This window comes from Emys orbicularis, chromosome 3 (genome assembly GCF_028017835.1).
Source record: "Emys orbicularis isolate rEmyOrb1 chromosome 3, rEmyOrb1.hap1, whole genome shotgun sequence".
NCBI classification, from domain to species: Eukaryota; Metazoa; Chordata; order Testudines; family Emydidae; genus Emys; species Emys orbicularis.
In genome coordinates, this window is record NC_088685.1 from 117,465,929 (window position 1) to 117,493,676 (window position 27,748).

Here is a 27,748-nt window from a genome sequence, read left to right on the forward strand (position 1 = left end):
ACCTCTTCTTCTCTTCCCCTATAGTGTCCCTTGGAGGATGATCTTGGATAGGCCAGATGATTTTGTTACATGGCCGTACCACTTCAGCTTGCGCTTCTTCACGGTCATCAGTAGGTCTTCATATGACCCAGCACATTGGGTGATGATGTTGCGGACCTCTTCATTAGTGACGTGGTCGAAGTAGGAGATGCCCAGGATTTTACAGAAGTATCTCATCTCTACTGCCCGTATTTTCCATTCAAGTTCTGCCGTATGGGTCCATGTCTCGCATGGATACAGAAAAATTGAGATGGCCAATGCGTGCAGCAGTTTCAGTTTGGATTCCAGGGAGATGTTCTTATTCCTCCAAATTGGCTTTAACTTTGCCACTCTTTCTGTTGTGTGTGCAGTTCTTGCCAGAATTTCTGCCTTTGATCCTTCATCAGTGATGATTGCCCCCAAATACTTGAACTGTTGCACTGTCTCTAGCTCTTGTCCCCTGACATTAATATATGAGTTGATCCCGTCATGTTTGTTTGTCATCACCTTGGTTTTCTCTGCACTGATTTTCATACTGTATTTTGCGGCGGTTTCATCCAATCATTTCAGACGGTTGGCAAGTTCATCTTCACTGCCTCCCAGGCCATCAATGTAATCAGCGAACTGAAGATTTGAGATTGTTTGCCCCCCAGTGCTGACTGTGCATATGTGATCTTCCAGGGCTACAGTCATTATGCGCTCCAAGTAGATGTTGAACAGTGTGGGTGAAAGAAGGCAGCCTTGCCGGACTCCAACAGTGGTGCGAAACCACTCTCCTATTGTGCCATTGACGAGAACTGCACTGCTGGCCTTGGCATCCAGTTGTTTAATGGTAAGAATAAGCTTATGACCAACACTGTACTTCTTCATGGTTGCCCAGAGAACTTCGTGCCGTACTGTGTCAAACGCCTTCTTGAAGTCAACAAAGACATGGTAGATGTCCTGCTGGTGTTGTAAGTACTTCTCACGTAGAACACGAAGATTAAAAATCTATTCTGTGGTACTTCTTCCAGCACAAAAGCCAGCCTGTTCTTCAGCGATGATATTCTCCATTTGTGGCTTCAATCTGTTCAATATGATTTTCAACATACTTTGCTGGGATAGCTAATTAAGCTTATAGTCCGGTAACTTTAACACAATTGCAGGTTGCCTTTCTTTGGCAGAGTGATGATTAATGACTGTGTCCACGTGGAGGGCCACTCACCGGTTTGCCAGATCTTGTTGCAGATCTTGGTGAGTACATCTATTACGATTTTTCCTCCAAATTTCATCAGTTCGGCTGGAATGTTGTCAATACCTGTAGTCTTTCCGCTCTTGAGTGATTTCTGTCTCCACTTCTTCACGCGGTATTGGAAAGTCATCCTCCTCTGTTGAATCTGGGCTGTCTAGGACATCTCCATTTGTCTGGTGATTGTATAGATCAAAGCTGTAATTTTTCCACCTATTGATGATGTCCTTTTCTTCTGTAAGATTGTTCCCTTCTTTGTCTTGAAGTGTGTTAGCTTTGGTCCATCTTTCCTTCGTCAAATCTTTTACAATCTGGAAGGCTCGTTTGCTATTTTTATTATTGATACACTCTTCAATTTTAGAGCATTGTTTTTTGATCCATATCTCCTTGGCCACTTCCATTCCTTTCTTGATCTTTCTGCCAGTTGCTCTGAATTTATCAGCTCCCCCAGTGCTGTTCTTGTCTCTCTTGAGTTCTCTTCTAATGTCACACGTTTGTAGTATTTCGTTTGTGACCCAAGGTTTTATCTTCTGACAGGATTTCCCAAGAATGTCCATTGCTGCCTCATTCATTACAGCATTGAAATTATTGGTCATTGTTTCTACGTTTTCCTCTAGAACAAGCAACAGAGCAAATTTTCCACCGATGGTTGCTTGGAATGACTCTGCAATGCTTCGTTCTCTAAGTCTTTCTAAGTCAAACTTGATTCTGGTGAACTTTGGCCTAACGATTTTCCTTAGCCGCACCCAAAAGTTTAGCATCACAAGGTTGTGATCACTTTCAACATCAGCACCTGGGAAGCTCCTTGTTTTAGCTCTGTTGATCCCAGAACGAAATCTGTTTTGCACCATGATGTAGTCGATCTGACTGTGTTGTAAACCATCAGGTGCATGCCATGTTGATCTTCTGGATGCTTTATGTACTCCGAATGTGTTTGCAAGAACCAGATTGTTATAGCTGGCAATCTCCAAAAGTCTCAGTCCTCTCTCATTGGTTACCACATTACAGAAAGGGCCACAATAATCTTGCCAATCTGCCTGTATGTCAGTACCCACTTTAGCATTCCAATCTCCCTGTACAATCTTTCTTGTGTACCTTATTGATGATGTCTTGGAGCTGATTATAAAAATCTTCAATTTGCTCATCGTCATAGTCTGTTGTAGGGGCGTAGACTTGTACCATTGTGATATTGAACAGTACTGCCTTTAGACGGATGGAAATAAGCCTGCTGGATATTGGGTGGTATCCTAATACTGAATTCTTGATATCCTTATGCACAAGAAATCCTATGCCGTTAACATGTTTGTCCTCTCCACTGTAATAGAGTACATGGCCTTCTTCCATTCGTGCCTCTTCAAAGTTCTTCCATCTGACTTCAGAGATTCCTAGGAGGTGCCAGCTATATTGTTCCTATTCTGTCCCCTGTGGGTTCAGGGACCGAATAGGACCACTGCTTCTCCTGCATGTCATAAGAGGTGACTGAAAGGGAGCTGCCTGGAGAGGGCTGGACTCCGCCAGGTTAGAAATTTCCCCAAGACACACCATGTGATGAGCAAGTCAACCATGTCCATACCGGATTGGTCGCAGCCAGTGTAGTTTGATTAGGAGGCGAATATTCAATGCAGTGAGTTCTCTGAACCTGGGGATGACATCCAGCTCTGACTCTTTACACCTGAACTGCAGGCGATCCTGGAAGAAGTCACATAGAGAAGGGGATAGAAGATTAAGAAAGATCCAATAGTTGAATCAGTAGATCTCTTCCGCCTACTGTTTGTGCTGTTCCTCAGTCCACCATCACATCCCCTGTGTACCCTCTCCCAACACCTGACCTCACATCTGCTGTCTCTGGTTTTATTCTTGTACGGTTATCTCAGGAAATATTCATGTTGTTTCAAACCTCATCCTAGATAAAGTATAAGCTAGGGGCAAAATCTAGTTGGATTTAAAATGTCATTTCTCATTCCAGAACAATTAAACAAAATATTACACAGCAATGTCATGTGTGACAGTATAATACAAATTTGATTTGTAGTCTACCTATTAGATCAGTTGCGCTTGGCATGTATCATGGTAGGTTATCACCAGGGATCCGAGTTTGCCATGATAACCCCCCCCAAATTCTCCAATTAAAAAGAAACATAAAAATCTGTGTTTTTCCACGATTTAAATGAAATGCTGAACTTTAGTGTCCCTAGCCACAATATAGATAGGTATCGATTGAACACAATATTTTATTGATTATATTTACAATTTTTAAGCTGACAGCCCGAGCCCTGCTGCCTGGGGCTGAGAGTCCAAGCCCCACCCATTCTCCTGATTATCCAATCTGGCCCTGGTCCCAATTAGACTGGATAATCAGGGTTCCACTGTATATATTTTTATTTTTTTACAAAATGTAAAAACTAAAAATTCTCTGTAAAAACACAAATTCCATGTTTTTCTGTGGCAAACAGATTTATAGGATCCCTGATATCATTAAACTACTAAATACTATAGGTTCAACTCTTTTCTAGCAAATACCTATGAAGAGAGATCAGTTTGAGAAATATCTGAGTTGTATTAACTGTAAGAGGATACTAAGTGTGAGCTTCCTGTTTTTGAAATGGTGACTGTTGGCTGTACTTAGATGTCTGCCAGCACAGAGGAAAATGGCTTGGATTATTTAAGGGCTCTAAATGACTCCTCTTCTCTTCCCACTTACCCATTTCTTGTTTCAGTATCTTAAATTTCTGGAACAATTTTCGGATAAAATGAAGCTGGACAGCGTTGCAGCTGAGATTGGGCTCGATATGAGTCTGGATGCGATTCTGGCCCGTGCAGAGCAGTTGGTCAAACTGGAAAGTGATGCAGTGATTGAAAACAAGACTATGGCACACAACCTACAAAGGAAGGTAGGTAAAGGAGGGCTGAGTTCATCTCCTGTCTGTTAAAAAGAAGAGCATTATTATTACTATATTTCATTAAAGTAGTTGCCAGAGGCCCCAATTAAAATTGAAGCCGCACTGTGTACAAACATACAAAGATACAGTCTGTCATCCGAAGAGGAGATGATAAACATGTTTGCAACCCAGAGCAACCAAACTGCATAGTAAAACAACAATAAAAAAGTAGGTCAATTGAACACTTCCTAACAACAACACTACTGTTATAGCATACCAAAAATATTTAAATGTAGAAGTATCCTTTCGTTGGCACAGTCTGCAAATCACATTCACTGAAGTTAATAAAACTGAACTAGTACTTTAGTAAATACTTGATCTTTTTGGTATTTTAAACTTTCAGACACAGCTATGATGTCATTGATTGAAATCTGTTACATGTGTGTGGTTTGGCTCAAATACTATCAGCCATCCTACTGTGGTTGAGCTCTTCACCCACTGTTAGGCTAACCTGCAGGATAACACATGTTTGGTAACTATAAAAGCAAGCTCAGGTGTTATGCATGATGGTTAAGTATGTAATCCTATAGGATAGGGTCGGTGTTCTACATGTAAGCAGCAAAATAGAAGGAGCAGTGGAGGTGGCCCAGTAAGAGGTGAGGTGTAGGGTGATTAGATAGAGCTGAAGTACCAATGTAGGCCAGGGCAGAGTTGTACGGAGCTCTGCAGGAAACAACGAGAAGGTCAGACTTACAGAAATGTGCTTCAGAAGGACCAAACTTACAATGACAATCCATTCATGTGATTGCTGCTAAAGTTGGATGTATGTTTGTTTTTTGTTTTTTGAAATCCCCTTGTTCTCTTAAAACTAGTTGAAAGCTCAGAAAGAAAAGCTTGAGAGCAAAGAGCTGCATATGAACCTTCTGCGGCAGAAAATATCCCAGCTGGAAGAGGAAAAGCAAGTGCGAACAGCCCTGGCTGTGGAGAGAGATGAGGCCAACCTCACCATCAGAAAGTTACAGAAGAAGGTGGAGAGGTTACAGAAGGAGCTGGGCTTGGCAAGAGACTCGAACACTGATCTCAAAGCCAAACTGTCTGACACCAATGAACTGAAAGTGAGTAACATGGTTACATTTTACCGTTTCTGTTTACCAATGGAGGGAAAAGACTGAATACAATTGGAGCTCATTTTATATTATGAATAGTGTTCCACGTTTTCAGCTTTTTTTGTAAAAAATAATTCCAGGACTTTGTTGGTGTTTTCCCAAACATTGAAACCAGGATGAAATGGGGTTAAAAATAATTAAAAAACAGGGAAAAAAGAAAACCAAAAAAAGTTCATAATATACACATTTTACTACAATAAAATTAAAACTTTTTTTTTATGTACAAAGGTATTTTTTGTCTCTCTGAGCTAATAATTTTTTAAGAAATCCTGGTTTGCATACACTCACATAATTCTGTCTTGGAGGTAGTCCAATTTTGAAAATAAGCACTCTGTATTAATAGATCCCAGGGCTTGGTGTGCCACTTTGCTGAAGTTGGGAAGTGTGTCTTGATGACTGTTCCAAAAAGCCAGCACATCCAGTTTCACATTGTTAGGGTTAGGCATATTCATGTAAGCAGTAAATTCCCTTTTCAGATTTGAAATTTCATCTTTAGTGGCAAATCATTGAAACATTCTAGCATAACGGTCATAGTCTGCTGCAAAATTCACCTTGAGAGGAAGGGGTACAACACCTGGATGACATTTCAAAAAGAATCTTCAGCACCAAACACTTTGGGGTTCAGATTATGGGCCACAGTCGTCTCCCATTTTTCGCTGAGCATTGTGTTGAAGGTTTGGAATGCTTGTTTGGTTTTCTCATGTTGCGGGGTCGGAAGGATTTCCAGAAGCAGCTGGGTTTTCTCGCTGTATGTTTCTCCTGCTACTTTTATGCTTAATTCAGCTGAGATTTTGGTTGTCAGGATCTGGTAATTGTCTGTATTGGCAATCATGTTGACAGTAGTCAGAGAAAACTCCAGTGTTTTGTGTGTGTCACACAATGATTCCAAGTTTTCAACAATGAACATTACCTTGGTGGGCAGAATCTGGCTGTAATTTTGGTTATTTGCCAGTCTCTTCAGAGTTTCTGCTTTAGAACCAACAAACTCAGTATGATCTAGGAGACACATCAACAGTCCACATGTTATTTACATAACAGGCAGTGAAGTACAAGCTCATCCACTGATGTGGCATAACGGGTAGGTAATCGGCAGTTGGCTCTGCATTTCGTCTCACACTGTGTAAAACAAAGCCTTCAACTTGTTTGCATGCTTGAAAATGACCCCGAATCCAATGATGCAAGATATCACCTCTTTCATTTCTTCTGTAGCAATAGCTGCTGACAGTGCACTGTTAATCAGGTTAGCAGGACAGGTAATAGGTAGCATCTCCAGTTACTGGTTGAGTTTAATCTCCCGTGCAAACTTAGCCATGTAGGAATCAGAATCTGTGTTAGTTGTGGCCACATTATCCCAAGTTAGTTGGTACATCTCAAACATGTCAGTTATTGCTGCCTCAACAAAATGGGTGTCAGCAGAGGGGATGAATGTCACATCAGCACAAAAGAATGTGGGTTTATTCGCTTTGAAATCAAAAAACAAAAACAAAAGGCCAAAAATCAGACCATCCAAGGCATGAGGAGACTCATCAAAAATCAGCCTAGACACCACATTTCCATCAATTCATTCCATCTGTTTAGATTCTAAAGCAGTTATTTTCTTTCAGATACTTACAAGTGAGATTGTCTGCATTAGGAAGGGGTTTTGCTGCTGGACAGTATTGTTGCACAAAGTCAACGATAGGCCCCTTAGCAATTAACAGCAGTTGTCCGGTGAAACAAAGTACGCACAAATTCATTGGCACAATCATGCTGCATCCTCTCACTAGGGCTTTAATGAAAGAAAGCTCCTGATATTGACTGTTTATCTAAAAGCTCGCTTTCTTCTTTAAGCTTCTTGTGTCATTTGTTTTCAACTTACTCCTTTATTCTGTCAGCATGAGCACTGACCTCAGTGCTGCAGTACTTGCAGCGCAATGCATCCTCTTCACTCCCGTCTTTTCTTGAAAATTTCTAAGCACTGATTTTCTTGTTGTTCAGGCATAGATTTGCATTTTCACCCCAGGTTTACCTTATCTTTATCTGTGGAGGACTGGTTGTTTAAATATCAGTGCTGCGCTAAGCGCACACAAAGAAATAGGTGGGCAGCATCTCCTTGTGAGCCAATCATAGCATAATTCTAATGTCGTTTGATTTTTCCAACCTCAACCTTGAGTGTGTTCTGTGTTTTACGCTGCAGAACTGCTTCAGTCTCAGAGCTGCAGGACACAACAATCGCTTAAAGCGTTAGTGTTTAACAAAAATAAGTTTATATATATATAGAGAGAGAGAGAGAGAATTGATAAACATGTGTAAATCAGTAAAAATTGAACTCCTATAATTAAAAAACCTGATAATTTATTGGTGAAAATCAGTAAAAACTGAAAACATGGAACACTAACTATGAAGTATAATAACATATGTTAATGGTGAACTACTGAAATCTGTTTGTGACAAAGAAAGCAGTATAATAAAGTCAAGAGATCTTTGATATTTTGGAATCTGTCATTGACCTCTAAGTATGTACTACATAGCAGCTGTAAATACAATCCAGAAGACTTGGAGTTAGTGTTATGGGATGTGGAATACCCAACATGGCTACAGTTGAACACATTCCAATGTGTGTTGCTTTAATTGTCCTCAGAAAATCTATTCTATCAAACCTGGGAGAACATTTTTTGAACTTAAATGAAACACAGTTTTAGCTTTTCACTAGTTCTGAATTTCTTGTGAAAATGTTTGTTGCTTTACAGTAGCAAAAAGCTATCTTCATATCAGCAGAAAAAAATATATTCTAGAATAGCCATCTTCGCTCTAGGGTTCTCATAAATGGCAATGTGAAGAACTTAAGAGTCCTCTTATCATTGATCTTGTAGGTCAAAACTCTAGAACAGACTAGAACCATTGAGGAACTAAACAAGTCTCAAGGCAAGCTGGAAAAGATGAAGGAGAAGGCTGAGAAGCAGCTGATCTGTGTCAAATCAGAACTACAGTTTACGGAGCATGAAGCTAAGGAGGATAAAGAAAGGGCCAGGAGTATGCTAGAAGCAGTTACCAGTGAACTGAAGGCACTTAAAACAACCCTGGCAGAGGTATCAAAAAGAGAAAGGCAGGTAGGTATAAATATGATAGATAATTGGTAGATGCCATTTGGAAAGTGAGAACTTGGTATCGTGTGTGTGTATGTTAGTATTAAGGTTTTATTGACATGAGTTTGGGATGGCTGCATTATTCATGAGTGGCAAAGTCATCAGAGTTATGCAACTCATCCCAAAAGAGTGCCAAATAAGACTTTTTGTGTCACTGTATGCCACTAAGTATTCAGTTTATGCCACGTTTTGGAGAAGTTAGATTAAAAAATACTTTAGAACTCCAACTTCTTTATTATTGGTTCAATTTTTCATATTTATCAGCCAGTAAAACCTAATTACTTTGCCATGTATAGGCGACAGATTCATGGAAAATTCAAAAATATTTTGAAAATATATCAAAGGTAACTTTTTTTCCCCCTCCAACAAACCAGGTGTCAGGACTGGGATGTGGGTGGTCTGACCTAGTGGTAGAGCCTGAGCAATGCTTGGTGGTTAATTCCAGGGATAGGAGTTGGTAGCCAGAGTCCTGGGCCAAAGCTGAAGTCAAGAATCAATCCAAGGACTAGAGCCAGAGCCTAATTGGAGTCGGGTCAGAGCCAGAGTAAAAAACCAGGCAGGGGAGTAGGGCTGGGGGAAGACTGAGGCAGGATCAGAACCGGGCAAGAGCAGATTGGAGCAGAACCGGAGCAAGGCCAGAGCCAAGACTGGATACAAGGCAGGAGCAAGGCTGGGAACAAGGCAGGCAAAGGAGAGATGGCAGTTGTGGGTGTAAGCATTGAGCAGCCAGCAAACTGCTGCTTCTGCTGAGCTTAAATGCAGATCTTTTTGTCTCCTTTTAGCCAATTAGGTGGGCCAGCCAATCAGGCAATTCTGCTGCAGCCCAGCTGGGCTCATTAACCTTTAACCTTCCTGAATGCTGAACTGGCTAGCACTAGGCTCTGTCGAGGGAACTCAGTGCCATAGTTCCTGACAGTAACCCCCTGTCAGGAGCACCTTCTGGGGCCCGTCACCTGGACTTCTTTCAGATGGACCCAATGAAAATCACATACTAATCTTGATTCATGAATGTTCTCTGCCGGTTCCCGTGATTGGTCATCAGGACCATAGTCGTCCTAGTCCACCAAGCAATTAAACTTGCTCGGAGTCAAGAATCTGTCAGACAAGGTACACTTCTTGTCCAGGGACTGTTATGGGCAGCAGCGGTGGGTTGGATTGACCAAAGAAGGGGTTACTTAGGTTATGTAAGGTTTTAAGAGAGAGACTTGGAACACTGGATAGGTCTTCATTGACTGTGGTCATTGAAGCTTGAGTGTCACCAGGTTGATCTGCTCAAGAATGTCGAATGGGCCTAAGTATTCGTGAGCCAACTTAGCTGATGGTTGGGTTGATTTCAGATTCTGAGATGATATAAAGACCCAGTCCCTGATACTAAAGTTTGGTGCATCCTGACAGCTGTTATTGTCATAATGCTTGTAGGTTACTTTGGTGGCTTCCAGATGTTCAAAAAGTTCTTGTTGCAGGTGATGCAGTTGGGTGACCAGGGAGTCTGTGGTCAATGCTGCATGAAAGCAGGGATGGAAGCTGCAATTGGCATAGAATGGGCTCTGTCAGGGGGAGGCCTGGATCGAACTGTTGTAGGCCAACTCTGCATAAGGCAGCAGGGAGACCCTATTATGCTGGTCATAATTCAGGAAGCACTAGATGTACTGCTCTAAGATCTGTTTTGGTCTGTCCATTGGTGTGATCTGTGGGTGGTATGCTGATGAGGTAAGGAGCTCTATCGGGAATTTAAAACCTTGTGCCAGAAGCAGTAGACAAATTGTGGGCCTTGATCTGACACGGTGTCAGTCTGTAGTCTGTGGAGCCAGAAGACGTGCTCTAGAAAGAGGCAGGCAGTTTCTGGGTGATAGAGACTGTGTGAGAATGGGCAAAGTGTGCCACCATAGTGAAGAGGTCAACTGCAACTAACACTACTGTACAACTGTGGGAGCAGTGTAAGTCTACAGTGAAGTCCAGGGCCATGATGGACCAGCGCTGAGGTGGGTGGGCTGTAGCTGGACAGAGTGACTTCCAGCAAGGGTTCGTGGCTGGTGTAACTGGTTGCTCCAGGAATTAGCTCTGTCCATCAGCAGGGCACCCTCCTGTTGTGGTGTCTCACTCTCCATCGCTGCTTCTCCACAGTCTCCGCTGTCTGTGGGGACCCGCGTCGCTCCTGGACCACGGTATCCTCTTCAGGGCACGGCCCTCTGGCTGTGCCCCAACTCCATTGTCTCCCCCATTCCGGGGGAGTCTACCTCCCCAGCTTCTCCTGCTGCTGGGCCCACAGGATGTCTCACTCCTGCCGCAGGCTCTCCACTGAGAGGAGCAACCTGTTTCCCTCTTCCAGGGTCTGGGTTCCCACTGTATCCTGTCTGGCTCCCGTGTGGGTTCCCCCCTCTGTTTGGGTCTCCACTGTGGCCTGTCTTGCCCCGCGTGGATTCCCTTATTTATCTGGGGCCCCTCTGCCCCAGACAGTCTCCCTTCTAGGGCCTTGGTCCTCACCGCCCCCTCCTTCGGGGCAGTCTCAGACTGAGACCGATCCTCTGGCCTCCCCTTCCTTCTCTGGGGGCAGTGCCATCTTAAATGGCCCTTGTTGTGGCAAAGGAAGTACCTCCTGTGCCTTCCTTTGGCCACAGCCCTCCCACAGTTTGTTTCGGGCTTAGCCCTTCCCTCGGGGTTAGCCTAGGCCCTGCGAGTCCCGTAGGGGCACTCCCTCTTCATGTGCCCAGGCTCCCCACAGGCCCAACAAGTTCAGGGCCACCCTGTTGAGTGCACAAGCAGCGCTCTCCCAGTTCCCTCTTTTTCTGGGTGGGGCCTCTGTGCTCCATCCTGGTAGGGGCATTCCCATTTGTAGTGTCCCTTTCACCCACAGGCATAACAGCCTCCAGCCCCAGGTTCCTGGTCCCCAGTGAGGTCCATGTGCCCTCCCACACAGCAGCTGGAACAGTCCCATTGCTGCTTGGCGAGCCGGGCCACACAGGCCCTCCAATAATGGTCCACCCCCATTTCTCCACCCTTACTGTATTTAATCTCTGCAGGAAGCAATAGTCCCACCGTCCTCACTCTCCCCCTTGCAGCAGGGGGGGAACCGGGTGCCCGCATTCTCCACCATGTGTAACGGGTTGTGCTCACCACCATGGCACCTCCTGCTGGTTGCTCCAGGAATTAGCTCTGTCCATTAGCAGGGTGCTCTCCTCTTGTGGTGTCTCACTCTCTGTCACTGCTTCTCCACCGTCTCCGCTGTCTGTGGGGACCTGTGTCGCTCCCGGACTGTGGTGTCCTCTTTACGGCACGGCCCTCTGGCTCTGCCCCAACTCCGTTGTCTCCCCCTTTCCAGAGGAGCTGGCAGTCCTTCGCCCGTCTTCTCACCACAGTGGTGAAATCCAGCCCCTAGTCCAGCCCCTCGCTCAGGGACAAACTGTAGTCTTTCGGCTGGCCACTTCCCTCAGCGGTCTCTGTAATTTTATTCTTACAAAGTGTGTTATTTTAGTTTTTTGACTGGGGTCTATGCATTTCATAATTTTTATTTCTCTCTTATGTTTACATTTAATTTTTTGAGTAGTGAGTTCTAAAATGCCTAACCTGTCCCGGCTGGAGAAATTATCCCTATGATAACTTTAAAAAAAAAATTATATCTAGGTTTTTTGTTTCTTCTGATGGCACACATCTGCACATTACCTCGATATTGGTGCACATAACAAAAGCATTCTGCACATGGATGGAAAAAATTAGAGGGAACATTGCCAGTGAGTGTTGAGTTGTGACATAATTTCAGAACTTCGAGCCTAGGCTGGCCATCTGGGACATAAATAAGTTCCCTGTGGTAGAGGATCCCATTCTGTAGTCAGAAACCTGAGCTGAGCTGGGCATCTGGCGAAGCTGTGTGGTGAAAAGGTTGTGAGGCAGCAGTGACCGAATGATGGAGATTAGTTTTCTGTCCACAGTCCCCATTGACAAATTTAGATGGTTTGAGAACTGCCAAAAAGGTTCCATGCATGAGTAGACATAATCCTCCTTGTGGATAAGACATCCACCTTTCTGTTTCTTGTACCTGGGTGGTAAATTACAACAAACTCAAATTGGGAAAAGAAAAGTGACCAGCAGATCTGACACTAATTTAAATTACTGGCTCTGTGGAGTTACTCTTAAATTTTTTGTGTGGTCTGTGAGAACCGGAACTGGGCCCCTTCTAGGAGGTGCTGCCATTCTTCAAAAGCTGCCTTAATCACTCTCCCCAGGGTTAATTTTCAGGAATAAAAGGTGCACAGGTGGAAATGATTATAGGTTATAGGGACCTGTTTGTTGAGATAACCTATCTCCAATGGTGAATTTCTATGCAGCAGCCTCCACAATGAAGAGCTTGGGTGGGATCTGGATGGACAAGGATGGCAGCCATGGTGAATGTCTTTTTCAGCTAGTCAAAGGTTCACTGTGCCTCAGGTAACTAGACGGACCAGACTCCTCTCTGAAAGAATGCTGTTATGGGGGCTACCAAGCGAGAAAACCCCTTGATGAAACTTCAATAAAAGTTGGTAAAACCAAGGAATCGTTGTATCTCTTCGAGCTGACCACTCAGAGATAGCGGATACTTTGTGTGGATCCATAGTTAGTCCTTCGGGGGATATAATGTAGTCAAGGAGCTCGATCGTGCTGCGATCAAATTTACATTTCTCCGGTTTAACAGAGTGATTCTGGTGAAGCCTCTCCACAACTCAGCCTATGTGTCGGTCATAAGAAGGCTTGGTCCTTGGGGAAAAAATAAGGCCATAGTTGAAGTAAATAATAATGAACTGGTCCAACGTGTCTCTGAGGGTGTCATTGATAAATGTTGGAATGTCACAAGAGCATTGTACAGCCCGAAGGGCATTATTATGTATTTAAAGTGTCTCATTTGGGGCAAAAGGCAGTGTTTGACTCATCCCTTTTCCAGATTGGACCAGGTTATAAGCGCCACAGAGGTTCAGCTTGGTGAAGATTTTCTTAGAGCACAGTCTTTTGAAGAGTTTGTTATAAGAGGCAAGGGGTATCTGTTTGAATGGTAACCTTATTTGAGGCACAATAGTCCTTTCAGAGGCTCAGTGAGCCATCCTTTTTGGCCATGAGAAAAAAATGGTGCCCATACTGGGGACATATATGGGCAGATGAACCCCTTTTCCAGGTCCTCTTGGAGCATTTGCAGCTCGGGCTCTGAGAGGGAGTAAATACGTCCAGAAGGAGGTCAATGGGACAGTCATAGCGACGTGAAACGAAGGTATCAGCCTTCCTCTTGTTGAAGACATCTGCAAGGTCCTGGATCTTCACTGGAATTGTCAAGGTGAGTGTTGACTGAGTGTCCATTGGACTTATCCCTTCTGTTCTGGGATACACAGAGGGGTAGGGCTTCCCCAGGATTGAACTGCAGATAGCCTCTGGTTTGGGACCAGATTCAGGGAGAGAGGACCATTGCAATGTGATAAGCGGAAATGAACCGTGCCCATTCTCCAGAAGATATGTGGATCATGAGTAATAAGCCAGGTAATACCAAGGATGACCAGAAAATACAGGGAAAGAACCAGACCAAACGGAAGAGTTTTGCGATGGTCCTGAAGGCTTGTGAGTTCTAAGGGTGCAGTATCATGCGTGATGGGACCTGATGAGAGGAGTGATCTGTCAATGGATTATCTTAGATCAGCTAAGGTCTTATGAGTTGGGATTCACTGCACTCAAATGAAGACCAAGTCCATAAAACTACTGGAGATGCCAGAGTCGATCAGTGCCTTCAAGCTGGCCTCAGATGTGACAGAATGCCGTGGACTGAGCAGAAGCTGAGTTGGGCTCTGATTAGGTACGGTGGACAGATGTGGGGAGTGGGACTTGGCATTTCCTGATGAAGATGCGGAACGGGCCTTTGTGGGACAAGTCGAGGCTAAGTGCCCAGAGTCCTCACAGTAGAGACCGACACCTGATGCCTAATGTCAGGCCTTCTCCGCTTCGGAGTGGGTCTGGGCCACATCAGCCTGCATGAGTTCAGGCTGTAGGGTGGGTGCTGGAGGTTGACTAGCTGGAGCTGTTAAGTTGGGTGTGGGCTGAGAAGCCATTCTTCTTTCTTGGTGGCGTTCTGATAAGCGATTGATAATCTCGATGGACAAGTTGATAAATGAGCCCGGACAAGCTGGGGGTTCTAGCCACACCAGCTCATCCTTGATTTCATTCTTTAGACCAAGCCAGAAGTGGTAGCACCTTGTTTCATTTTGTGTCACCAGGCACTGAAAATCTTCCGCATAGTTAGCAACTGGCCAGCATCCCTGCATGAGGATCTGGAAGTTGAATTCTGCTATGTGCTTGTGATTTGGATGGTTGAAGATCGCCGACATGGCTTGGGCAAACTCCTTGAAGTGACCCAATTAGGGGACTGGATTTCTCAGGCAGTGGGGAAGCTCAGACCAATGGCTCCCTGGATAGCAGGCTAAGAAGTCTCACCCTGGTTCAGATGGTGGAAAACGACTGTAGGTACAGCAGGAACAAGAGGTGGCACTGATTTAAGAACTGACGAAATTTTCTGTGGTCACCATCAACTCCAGTAAGGAGACATTGGCTTTAGGGGGGCCCATCCCAAAAGCTGAACAAAGTCCTCTCTTTTTGGGGTGGGGGGTTGCTCAAACTGTCAGGATCAGGACCTGGGCAGTCTGACCTAGTCGTTAGAGCTGGAGACAGGAGTCAGGAGTCATAGGCCAAAGCTGGAGTTAGGAACCAGGAATCAAGCCAGAGATCATCACCAGAGCCAGGAGTCACAGCCTGAGTCAGAAGGCAGGCAAAAAAGTAGGGTTGGGGCAGACTGGAGAGGACAGGAACAAGGCTGGAAACAAGGCAGGCCAGGATGATCACAGCTGCGGTTGTAAGTGTTGAGCAGCCAGTGATCTGCTGCTGAGCATAAATGCAGACCTGTTGGTTCCTTTCAGCCAATTTGGTCCAGCCAGCCAATCAGACAATTCTTCCACAGCCCTGCTTGGCTCATTTAAGCTATCATCTGAAGATTGAAGCAGCTAGACCCAGGCTCACCTGAGGGAACTCAGCTGCGTGAGTCCTGGTATCAGGCTCTTGTGACATTAAGATCTGATACTTCATGAACCTCCAAGGTTTAGATATAAATAAATGCTTTATACTGTTATCTTGGAATCCAGAATGAGAGTGTAGAGGTCATTGGAAGGTGCAAAATTAAAGCCACCAACTGCATTGTTGCATATCACATGTGTGCATCTATTGCTACTACATATTGCTTGTGTTTGATTATTACAGGTGGGGCAATTATTGAGGTTTCCCAACACTTCCCATTATAAGACCATTTTGAGTTGCCTATTACATTGCCAAACTTTAACCATCTGGGCTGAAATTTATGGGAAAATTTCAGCTAAAACAGTTCACCCATTTCCAGGAACAAAGCTAGATAAAATGATTGTTTTGGTCATGTTTTCAAAAAAGTATCCTGGCAACAGTTTCTTTGAAAAGCTGTAATGCCCCCATGCTTTGAAACAGGGACTTGAAATTTAGCAAGGAGTTGTCCTTTATGTTAAGGAACAAGACTCTGCCAAATCTGGGCAGATTTTCATGAAGGGTTACATGTTTGAAAAAATCTCAATTCACACGTTCTCAGTAGAGAATTCTTAGATTTTAGCAACTTAAAAATCACTGAAGATTCCATCTGCACTGAGCAAGTTGGAGCCGCTGACGGCTGCCTCTGTGACTGGGCTGCACATGCACCATCCCCACAGAGTGACTGAGCATGGTCCAGCCCAGACTGGACTTTTTCTGTAATAGCTGCTCTCAGTTGCTCTGGGCCAGGCACTGGAACTATGAGCCTGTCTCTCCTGTGCTCCCAGTGACCCTCCTCCTACTGCTGGGCCACCCATGCAGTGTGGAGGAAAAAGCCATCTGATTTGAATACATAGGGGACAAACATCAGACTTGGGGGAGGGAGAAAAGAGTAGATTGCGACAAGGAGCCTGGACTGTGGGGGGGGGGGAGAAAACTGGGACTGATGTTGGCTGGACAAGGAAACTGGGAGCTTGTGGAGAGGGGAGATTGGGACTAGATCCAGTGAGGGAAATGGCTAGGTGACTGGGAGCCAGTTGGCTGGGGGTAGGGAACACTGAGAGTGGACAAGGAGCTGGGGGTGGGGGAGGCAAAGAGGAGACTGAGACTGGTTGGACAAGGAGGCTGGGCCTAAGAACCAGTGTGGAGGGAACAGAGGCTGCAGCATAGTTAGGGCACAAATATATCTGCAGGTATAATAATAAAATAAATATTGAAGGAAGTCGTTCATTTATAGAGAAAAATATTGCTTGAACTGAAAACAGAGGCCAAAGCTTGAGGGTGGGGGAGAGTGCTGAGATAATATTATGTATAAGTAAGGCTGCGTGTCTGTCATGGAGGTCATGGATTCTGTGACCTCCATGACTTCTGCAGTGGCCAGCAGCAGCAGTCTGTGTGTGTGGGAGGGGGCTCAGGGTTGGGAGTTGGGGCAAAGGGGTGGTGCCTACCTTGGGGTGGGGGGCTCCCTGGCTCCTATCAGCATGTCCCTGCAGCTCCTAAGTGGAGGGGCCAGGGAGCTCCATGTGCTGCGTGCACCCGCAGGCACCACCCCTGCAGCTCCTATTGGCTGTGGTTCCCGGCCAGGGGGAACTGCGGAGCTGGCGCTTCTGGCGGGAGCAGCACACGGAGCCCCTCTGGCCGCCCCTCCCCCTAGGAGCTGCAGGGACACGCGGAACTGGGTAGGAAGCCTGCCAACCCCGCCAACCCCCCCCAGCACCAAAGGGGGTCCCGAGCCATGCACCGCTGCCCAGCCCCCCCTCCCAGCCCCTGTAATCTCTTAGAGCTCTGTATTTGCACTATGAAAAGAAAAACATATCCATTTTAGCTGTCATTACTGCATATTCAAGAATAATACTTGCATTTTATTAAATCTAATATCTATCTTAATAAGATCAGTCTAAAGGGCATTCAAAGCAATTGTTGAGATCCCTACATGGCCTTTATACACAATCAACCACAAAGAAAATCCCAAATATATTTTATTTTGATATTGATTCAGCTCAAGCACTGAAATGCAATATTTTAATGTTTGATAGGAATGTAAATGTCACCGTACTTGGTTCAGTTTTTGGTCTGTGTGTGGTAAGGTTCTCTCTGTTATCCATGGCTGAAGACCCTTTTCAACTTTCTTCTTGGGCTGAGGGTAAAGAAAATGTAACGTGAATTTATTTATTTCTGCATCAGAAATATTGAGTATATAGAGATTATTATTCTCTAATTATTAGTGAAAATTGTTACTGGATGAAGTGAAATTTAGGACTGTGCATATATGTGATAAGTTTGAAATAATAGAATCATACAATCATAGGGTTAGAAAGGACCGCAAGGGTCAACTAGTCTAAACCCCTGCCAGGTTTTGTTGTGTCTGAAGAAACCCTTAAATGGAAGTTCATACGGTATGTAATACTAGTCTGTTTGTGATATTTCAGCAGAACAGTCTTGCTTTTATTTTCCATGTTGCATTGTTTTCAAAGGAGGATGCCGGAAAGATGCGGATGCTCTTATAACAGCAGCTGCTGCCATGTTTTGGGCCCTTGAGTGTCCTCTATGGGGCATAGTGACATCAAGCTTGCTACAAAGCGGCAGATCTGTAGAACCAGTGTAACGGGGTTGGCACCTCTCGCGAGTGCCCCCTTCTTATTGGTCGTGTCTGCATTCTTTAGGTCTGGAGACCCCTTTCATTGGTTCTCAGGAGGGTTTTCAGTGACTCAGCTGAGTCACACTGTCTGCACATTAGCCAGCACAAACCCCTTCTGGGGTAGACAGTCCATAGGGCCTATCTCAGTACCGCTCTGATGGTGTCTCTCTGTAGCCCTCCTTGGGCTTTAGTCTTTAAGTGTTCCAGCCCTAGTATGAGGCTGTATCCTCAGGGCTTCCTTCCTGGAGACGCTATCTTTCTGTAGCCCACCTCAGGCTCAGTACTTACTCAGTCCCTAGCAGCCAGCCAGGAGCTTCTTGCTCCCTCAGTCCCTGCCAGCAGACTTAAGTGTCTGTAGTCCTGCTGCTCTTCCAGGCTGCCAGGCCTGTTGTCCATTCTTCTCTTGCTTCATGCAGCAACTAACTACTGCTCTGTTCTGCATCTCCTTTTATATGGCCCTCCTGGGCCCTGATTGGCTGCTTCCCCTGCAGCTACTCTAGCCTGCTTGGAGGACCTCTCCACTGCTCCTTTCCTGGGATGGGTATGGCAGAACCCTGAAGCCTCCAGCAGGGGGCCTTTGGGCCTAGTCCACCCCATCACAACAAGTTATACCAAGTCTCTTGTATGAAAGTGAAATGTGGGCACTGAGGAAAGCTGAAGAACACCAGATTGACGTTTTTGATTCTTGTGATCTCCACCAGCTGTTCCATATCAAGTGGCATGCAAAATCAGAAATGAGGATATTCAAAGCCAAATCCAGCAATCCCTCCATCAGCATCAGTTCAGTTTTGGCAGCTTTCTTAGTATGGACATATAAGAATGGAAAACCAATGAATTCTGAAGTGTGTACCAAGGACTGTGGCTACATGGCCAGAGATCATGTGGCCACCAAAAGCTTTGGTGACGCAACAGGATTGTCAGTGATGGACATATCCTGAATATACAGCCAGACCACTCAAACTCCTTGCCAGAGATAAACCCAGGTGGTGCTTGATTTGCCACAAAGCCATGTCCCTTGGAGATTTGTCATGATGATGATGATTGTTTGCAAAGTTGAAGCAGAATTTTCATTGTTTTTTTTTTCGAATCACTAAATATTTTAGTACCAAATTTTAATAAATATTCATGAAACACATACAGCAGTGCATCAAATTAGGAGCACAAATGCGTAGTTCTGCTCCAGGCAAGACATACTGTAGCATTAAGGAAATATTTCAGTATATATTTGCACTGCTCCTTATGTTGCTTTTGTTTGACCTGTCACTTTGTTAAAATAGTCTGAATAAAAATCAATGTCTCTTGTTCCGCACTTTTGCAAGGGGAGCAATGTTGCTCTTTGGTCAGCTTGTTATAATATATTTTGCTCTGCAGGGCAGTCAGCTCTCTTTTCACCTCTTTCTTGAACAAACAGATTTTCCTGTTTTCTTGCTACAATTCATTAGCAGGAAAGTTGATTTTCTTAAAGTGTTTATCTATTGACCTGAGACAAGGTGGGTGAGGTAATATCTTTGATTGGACCAACTTCTGTAGGTGAGAGAGAAAAGCTTTTGAAGTTGGTCCAGTCAAAGATATTACCTCATCCACCTTGTCTGTCTAATATCCTGTGACTGACACAGCTACAGTTACACTGAATATCTATTGACTTGTTAGAGGCAAACGTCAAAGCTGCACTGCTGAAGATGGCATCCAGAAAAGCAACAGGTTTAGACAAAGTCATGGCAGAGATGATCAAAGACTTGAGAGAGATTGGTGTATGCTGGCTCAGATGAGTCCTGCGCTCAGTTTAGAAAGAGAAGAAAATGCCAAGAGAATGGAGAACGTCCATACTGGTACTGATATACAAACAAAAGGTGAGATACATGACTGTTCGAAGTACCAAGGAATTAAGTTGTCCCACTGCATGAAACGGAGAGAATCATAGATAGCCGCATTTGCCAAATAGTGGAACCTGTTTTAAGAAAGGCGTAATTTTGGTTTTAGAAAAGGAACAACAGATGATATGTGCATTGCTAAACAAATGGTGGAAAAGAAGTTGGAGGGAAACATCGAGTACACTTTGGCTTTCCTCGATTTGGAAAAAGCATTCAACATACTACGTAGGTGACTTCTGCTATGATTCTGTGGGATAACAGAGGATCTTGTCCAGATGGTGATGGGTTTATATGATGGTTCCATGATAAGTATGGCCTCAAAATGAGTAAAAACAAAGACTGAAGTCATGTAGTTGACTTGCACAGAACCAAGACTGATGAATATTAACATTGAGGGCCAGTGCCTAAATTAGGTTTCTGGTTAAGTACCTTCATGATTTGTTAATAAAAAAATAATATAATATATATGGAGATATACCTATCTCCAGGAAGGGACCCCGAAAGGTCATCAAGTCCAGCCCCCTGCCTTCACTAGCAGGACCAAGTACTGATTTTTGCCCCAGATCCCTAAGTGGCCCCCTCAAGGATTGAACTCTCAACCCTGGGTTTAGCAGGCCAATGCTCAAACCACTGAGCTATCCCTCCCCCTGTTAGCAGTAATTGAGAAATTGATAGAGAACTGCAAGCAAGTCTGCTGAGTGCAGGAGACGTCTAGTGCAAGATAAGTGGGAGTGATTTATGATAAACAGTTACCCAGGTTATTTAAGAGACAACTATACAAAACATGGTAAGTCCAACTTTTCTGTATGGATCACAGACATGGGTGACCAAAGAGAGGCACTTGAGAAGACTTAAAGCCATTGTAATGATATATTTGAGGGCAGTGAGGGGGTGACCTTTTGGGAACACATGTGGAATGATGTCATCAGGAGTGAGACCAAAGTGTGTGATATCAGAGAAGCTGTAAGGCGGAGGCCGAGACGATATAAGCATGTATGAAGTTTGCAGGGGAAGAATAAGAGGATGGCCAAGAAAATGATGGATATACTGTGTACAGAAGGGTGGAGTAGATACGAAGTATGTGAGACTCCAAATTCCTAAAATGTTTACAGTTCCTCAAATGTAGCCATTTATGCCAGTAACTTTCCTCCATGACAAGAAAGGAAATAATGAGATTTCCATATATCCTTTTATATGCATCTTCCACTGGCTGAAATCAAGCAGTGTATTAGTCTGAGGGTATGTTTATGCTACAATAAAACACTTACGGCTGGCCCGTGTCAGCAATTCTGTGGCTTGCATGGCAGTGTAGACATACCTTGAGAGTTTGTGGCTTCCCTTCATTCTGGCATTTAGCAATGCTAAACCATGCATACTCACATGTTCCTTAACTGGCTTATTACAGTGGAATTGCCTCCCAAAAAATGAAGGCAAGATTTGAAAAATAAAGGCTGTTACTTCAACTCAAGGAAAGGATGAAAAACAGATTTCAGCTATGATACAGAGAACAACAAACATGCACCAAGCTCAGTCTTGAACATGTTGGTCATCTTGGACTGGAAGTGCTATTGAGGCATCATATTTATCCCATGGGAGAAGAGAGTTTCCCATGTGGCTCTTGAGTGAATCCTCAAAGTTGGATGCAAGAGGAGCCTCTTCTAGTTTTCTTCTACAGGAAGGAATTCATCTGATCAGGAGCTTTGAGGATGTTAGTGGGGGAAGGAAAGGAGTAACATGAGGAGCTACTCTTGCTTGGATGCTCCCTGGCCAACTGGCTCATGGATCCAAGAGCTAGAGGACTACATGGGCGCTCCAGATTTTTTTTTTTTTTAAAACATGTTTGAGGTCCTGGTTGACAAATGCCAGCTTAGCGGCCTGTTGGATCCAACCTTGAGTGAGCCCTTTAAAAAAATCCAGCTAACTCTCCACCATGCTGCTCCAGCATTCCACTGCAGCTTCTGAGTTATAGCCTCCAGGCTTGGCTCTGAAGTCACTGGGAAGAGCACTTTGAAATATGAGGCCCCTCCAGTGCTGCATTGTTTAGCCTATTGTTATAACCTTTCTTTCACAGCTTTTGGACCTAATTTAGGACAGATATTACTAGGCTGAATCCTTAAGATCCCTCAGTACTTTATGATGATTTGATTTATTTATTTTTCTGAACTTAGCTGTAAATCCTGAAGGTCTGTACTCGGTTTTCACTCGGTCTGTAGTCACGCAAGCTGTTGCTGACTGCAGTGAGACTTTGCCTGACTAAAGTCTTCAGGATCTGGCCTTTGCATTTGTTTTTTCTTAATTTGAATTTGGTTTAGGTATGCTATAATAACCTTAATGTTCTGGATTCCATTCGGGGGAGGAGGGGTAACCAGGGTATTTTGGGAGTGTATTTGTTTTTGTTTCTACTCTATTTTACAACTTAATTGTCAGTGAGTTAAGGGGGTTTAGATTGTGAGCTCTCCAGGGCCTGAGTATAGCTTACTCTGTGTTTGTACTCTTTCTAGCACAATGGGGCCTTGATCTTGGTTGGGACCTCTATGTACTGCTGGCCATATAAATAAATAAATAAACCATTTAGAAATTGTGGAGGAGAAGGCTTTCTCTCTCTTACTCTCTTTTAATTGTGTTATGTTGTTGTGTTGTGTTGTGGGGGGTTATCTCATTTGCCCATGATGACAGAAATTCATCTAGTATCCCAACAGCAAAACCATCTAGCTCACTATTCAAAGATAGATATGGGTGACGTAACAGGGTGTTCTGTCCCCTTTAAGAAATAGTGAGGATTGAGGCCAGCCAAGCCCTGACCCTTGACATGCCCCTTTAAGGTTCCAGAAGTTCTGGAGCAGATGAGGGCCTAGGAAATGGCAGAGGCAGATGCTTGGGGAAAGGAAGTGGTCTCAGGGTAAACTTTGGTGTCTGGGGAAAAACAATTATTTCCTTAAGTGTCTGGGACCATGACTTAGTAGTGTAGGGTGGAACTAGAATCCTCTCCTCTCCAATCAGGACAAGTTCTGGGAAGGAGGGCAGTATATACTCTGGATCTTCCATCATAATGCAGAGATCTTAGCAGGAAAAGGATTGTTTACCTGCTGGCCTCTTCTGACACAGGAGAGAAAGGACAGGACAGGTGGGTTGACCTGTCCTGCAGGTGGTGGAGGAAGATTTGAAGAATGTAAAAGCAGAGATGCCTGGGTGGAAAGGACAATATCATAAAGATGTTGTTTTGAGTTCTACTTTGTTTGAAATACTTTTGATGCCTGCGGCTGGAGCTGGGTGAAGGTAATGTAAAGGGAACTAGCTGGGAGAGGCTGGTCGAGGGCTGCAGCCTGCCACAGGCAAAATGGGGAAGTTAGAAGCTGCAAGTTTAGGCACATCTGCTAATGCTTCTCTTTCCCCTTAGTGCTAAACTAGCTTGGTTAGAAAATCTAATCAGGGAGAGAAGATGTCTGAATGTTGCCTCATAGCTTTTATTAAAGTGTGGTTCTAATCTGAAAAGTGACTACGTAGACCTGGGCCATTTTTACTCATTAGATGTGTCACCTGTGTGCATGCAGTGTCATAGCTGCTGTTGTCCTAATTTTCCTGCTGTGACTGCCAACAATATTGATGGTGACTTTTCATGTGGACACCTGTCCACTTGGAATTGGACCAAAAAACCCCTGCCTTTAAACACAGGCTGCCCAACAGACTTTGTATGATGACTTTTTTCTGCTATTAAACCTAGAGGTGAAGATGCTATATCCAGTCTCCAGTCACCCCAGCCATTTAGTCCACCAAAATCTCTAATCATGCGGAAGAACAATGAGAAAACTTTCAAGTTGTAAGGAACAATTACATAATTTTTGAATCCCTGATACAAGTACTACGTGTGTGTGTGTGTGTGTGTGTGTGTGTGTGTGTGAATGTTTTTCCAGCCTTCCCCTTGTCTGAATGATTGATTTGTTTGTTTGCTCTTGCAGCTGGCAGAGTTCCGTGAGGTGGTCTCGCATATGTTGGGCCTTAGTGTTACCAGCCTTGCGCTCCCTGACTATGAAATCATCACACGTCTCGAGGGGTTGATCCATTCTCATCAGCACCATTTTGTTCCCTGTGTCTGCCTCAAAGATGTGGCAGTGAGGCAAGATGGACACTCGCAAAGCCACTTACAGCTTCTTCACTGAACAGTGCCTCTTTGAGAGACAGCCGGACAGAACTCAGCTGGCTCTTATGCTGATGTTCATTTTCAACACTGAGTCCTGAGGGGATTGTGGGTGATTTGAGCAAATGTTCCTATAACCATCTCTCTCTAAATGTACATATGGAGTGAAATCATGGCCCCATTAAAGTCAAGAGAAGGTTAGCAATTGCCTTCAGTAGAGCTAGGATTTCACCCACTGTACCGGCAGTGAAACAAAATACAGAAAAGGATCCAACCTAAATTTTAATTTCTTGCACTCTAGACACAGAAGTATTTTTAATAAGCAATATTTTTAATACAGCTAATAGGTGTCTGTTTCCCTTTCCAGGAACAAACATATGTAATTCCTCCTACTGTTAATGACAGTTAACTGTACAATTTCACATAGGTTGATAAGAGGCAAGCCATATCACCCCCAATATAAAGCTTGTATGTAATCAAGGTCTATGTGGGCTATAGACCCGCCTCTGCTGCATGGTTCATACGACAGCCAGATTGTGAAAGTTCTGTTGGGCAGATAAGAGAGGTAGCTATTCAGTTACATCCCCCAACCAACACATACTTCGCTCTCATCATTGTTAGCCCCTATGCGCCCACTGTAGTTGAGCTTTAGCAGCTTAATTGGGTGGTGGAAAGCCAGAGGATATGAAGTTAGGAAGCAGCATGCTCTCCCCTCAGGGCAGTGTAAGTTGTGATGCAACACACATTGTAATTGCAACAAGTTCCCTTTTGCATAATTAACATACTGTAAAGGGATTAGGTAGGAGCATGTGGATGGCACAAAACTAGCCAATATCCATGCAGTAGTATGGGAGCCCTGGAATGGCCAAGATCGACTCACAATTATGCAATGTTCTTTCTAATGGATCTTGACTGCTACAAAAATCAAGGAGGGGAACAGACCCTCTGGCCTTTTAGTTTTTCCTTCAGCTAAGAATGATGCAGTGGAATTGAGGTTGCCCAGCTGCCACTTTCAAAATCAGAGCTCCCCTTCTGTGCATTTTTATTCATGAAGGGGTTTTAGTTTGGATAAATTTGATTGTATTTGTATGCCATAAAAGCACCACATTTTTGGCATGAGGAACTCAATTCTTCCAGTAATCTTCCTTTACTACTCAGTTGCCAAAACAAAGGTCTAAAGTTATTTTCTGTCTCTTCAATATTAATCTCTTCACACACTGTCCTGTCATTTAAATATCACAGATATTTTTGATGCGATCATGTCTTACCTTTACTTCCTGAAAAGAAAATCTGATGATGTCTTTTGTAGAGCAGCAGAAATCTTTTCTTAGCTGTTGTATTTGTCTGGCTGTTGCTTTTTAAGCAGTTCAAGTTGTAGCTCTACTTAATTAAAATTAATTAAAAATATTCTGATTCAGTGCATCAAAAAGTTTAATGACAAGAAGAAACTTCATTTAAAAAAATAAAAAAAGGACTAGGTCAACATATTGCTTCACTGTTGTCCAGAAATGGCTTTTAATTTGAAGAACTGATTTTTACTAGTGTCCCTTCAAGGTTTTATATAATTACATCATTTAAAACATTTTTTGAACTGTAAATCCTATTTTAATTGAGCACACAGATGTTCTTTCATTTACATAATCTCTCTCCCATTTGTACATCTCACACATGTACAAAATAGCACACAACAGGCACATGCCCTTGTAGTGAGAGAAATTCAAGCTTCCAGGAGATGGGGCATCTCAACAGACATTATTCCAATCATTGAAATTATTAATCTATATTTTAAGGAAAATGAATTATGATCTTTACAGTATTTTTTTAGAAAAACGATTTTAGCACAGGATTAGGAGGGATTACATAAGTAATGCACAATTGGCTACATGCAGTGTAGTTTTTTTTATTTTGCTTTTCTCTGAAACATCAGTTATTGGTTACTTTTGAATGAGGAATACCAAATTTGGCAGGCCAGTGGTATGATCAGGTATGGTAAATCATATGTTCCTATAATTTATTTAGTTTAACACTAATTTCCTTTCTTATTTTCTATTGTGAAATTGTTTGTTCACATGCAGGTAACAAATATTCACAAAGGAAAAACCCTAATATTAACAAATATAAAATAAAACTTGAAATATAGGCACCTCTTTCATTGAAAATAACAGATTACAGGTTAACATTTTATTGGTCAAATTGAACTGCTCGGGGGGGGTGTAGGTAGGAAGAGGATGTACAGATATACTAATTCTCAGATGAGGTTAATGATAGTTTCAGCCTGTGCTTTTGTTTGTTCCATAATTACATAGGTGGACAGAGTCTTTGCCAGCTAGTGTAAAGCCCTGTCAACTGTTGTTTCTTACATAGACACTTTTAAAGTACTGAAACATGCTTTATAAACCATAAATTAAACAAACTAAATAAGAAATTAGTGTCTGATCATACTAGGTGTTGAATGTACTCCCAGTAGGAGTTGAGTGCACTGGACAACTTTCAGAACTAGTCCCTCAAAACACCCCTAAGAGATATGTATTTTTAGTTCTGTTTTACAGATGGGGAAACTGAGGCAGATAAATTAGATGACTTGCTAAAGGCCACAAAAGGATTCAGTGTCTGTCAAGATTAGAGCATGGAAGTGCCTGGGTGCTCAAACCAAGAGACCAAGGGTGAAATTCTGGCCCCTTTGAAGTCAGTAGCAAAACCCCTGGTGACGTCAATGGAGGCAGGATTTCATCTCAAGTCCAAAGAAAGGTTTAGTCTAGTCTCTTGTGTTTTGAGCCCAAGACTAGCAGAATCAGGAACTTCTGAGTTCTAATTTGTCTCTGACTTTGTTGCCAAATAAGACACATCATGTACAATTTTTAAATTGTTCTAAATGCAGACATAGTACATCAGTGAATATATCCCTTATTCTAAATATTTGCTTTTCTTCTGGAAGAGTTACTGGCATCTTTGCTCATTTAGCTAAAGCAAATAAAAAAATAAATAAAGCAGTAGTTTGACATGAACAAAGTTCAGAGTGATTTTTTTAACCATGCAGTTTAATTAACCCCTGAACAAAGTTTAAGCGGACTTGTAATCTTCTATTGGGCTTTGTTTCATGTAAAGTTGAGAACTTCAGACTCATTATTTTTCACAAGGAAAACTGATTTAGTTAAAATTCTCTTTGAATCTTTCATTTTCAGATCAGGATGCAGCAACCGAAATCCAAATTAATTAAAACCTTCCCCAAAATATGTTTTAAGATTGAAAAGGCTTGGAATACTATGCACTAACCATTACTCATATGAGTAGAGCATTGTTTTCACTGGCTTGCTTCTGTGAGTAAGAATTAAAAGAGTAAGAGTTTGCAGAATCAGCCACTATTTCTTTATAGGGATTACCCTTTCACTATAGTAGAGGATTATATTAGGTACAAAATATATATATAAAATATTGAAATGCATTTGCTTATAATGTGCAAATTTTGCTCTCAATTACAGTGGTAAATCTGGAGTAATTCCACTGAAGGCAGTGGTGTTACTCAGATTTGCAGTGGTAAACAGAGCAGAATTTGGCTCCACTTGTTTACAATTTTCAAGGTAACCAGTGAAATAAAATAAATAAATTGCCCATAACTCGTTGAATTTTAATCTTTCTCT

General features: G+C 43.3%; 1 protein-coding gene across 1 annotated transcript in view; it reads left to right on the forward strand.

Annotated features, from left to right (window-relative positions):
• Positions 1-24,132, forward strand: part of CCDC170 (coiled-coil domain containing 170) — a 69,474-nt gene extending 45,342 nt beyond the window's left edge. Inside the window, exons 10-13 of the mRNA XM_065401936.1 lie at positions 3,964-4,137; positions 4,998-5,240; positions 8,144-8,380; positions 23,932-24,132. Coding sequence (XP_065258008.1) covers positions 3,964-4,137; positions 4,998-5,240; positions 8,144-8,380; positions 23,932-24,132 — 855 coding nt within the window. The remainder of the gene's footprint in view (positions 1-3,963; positions 4,138-4,997; positions 5,241-8,143; positions 8,381-23,931) is intronic.
• The last annotated feature ends 3,616 nt before the right edge of the window (positions 24,133-27,748 follow it).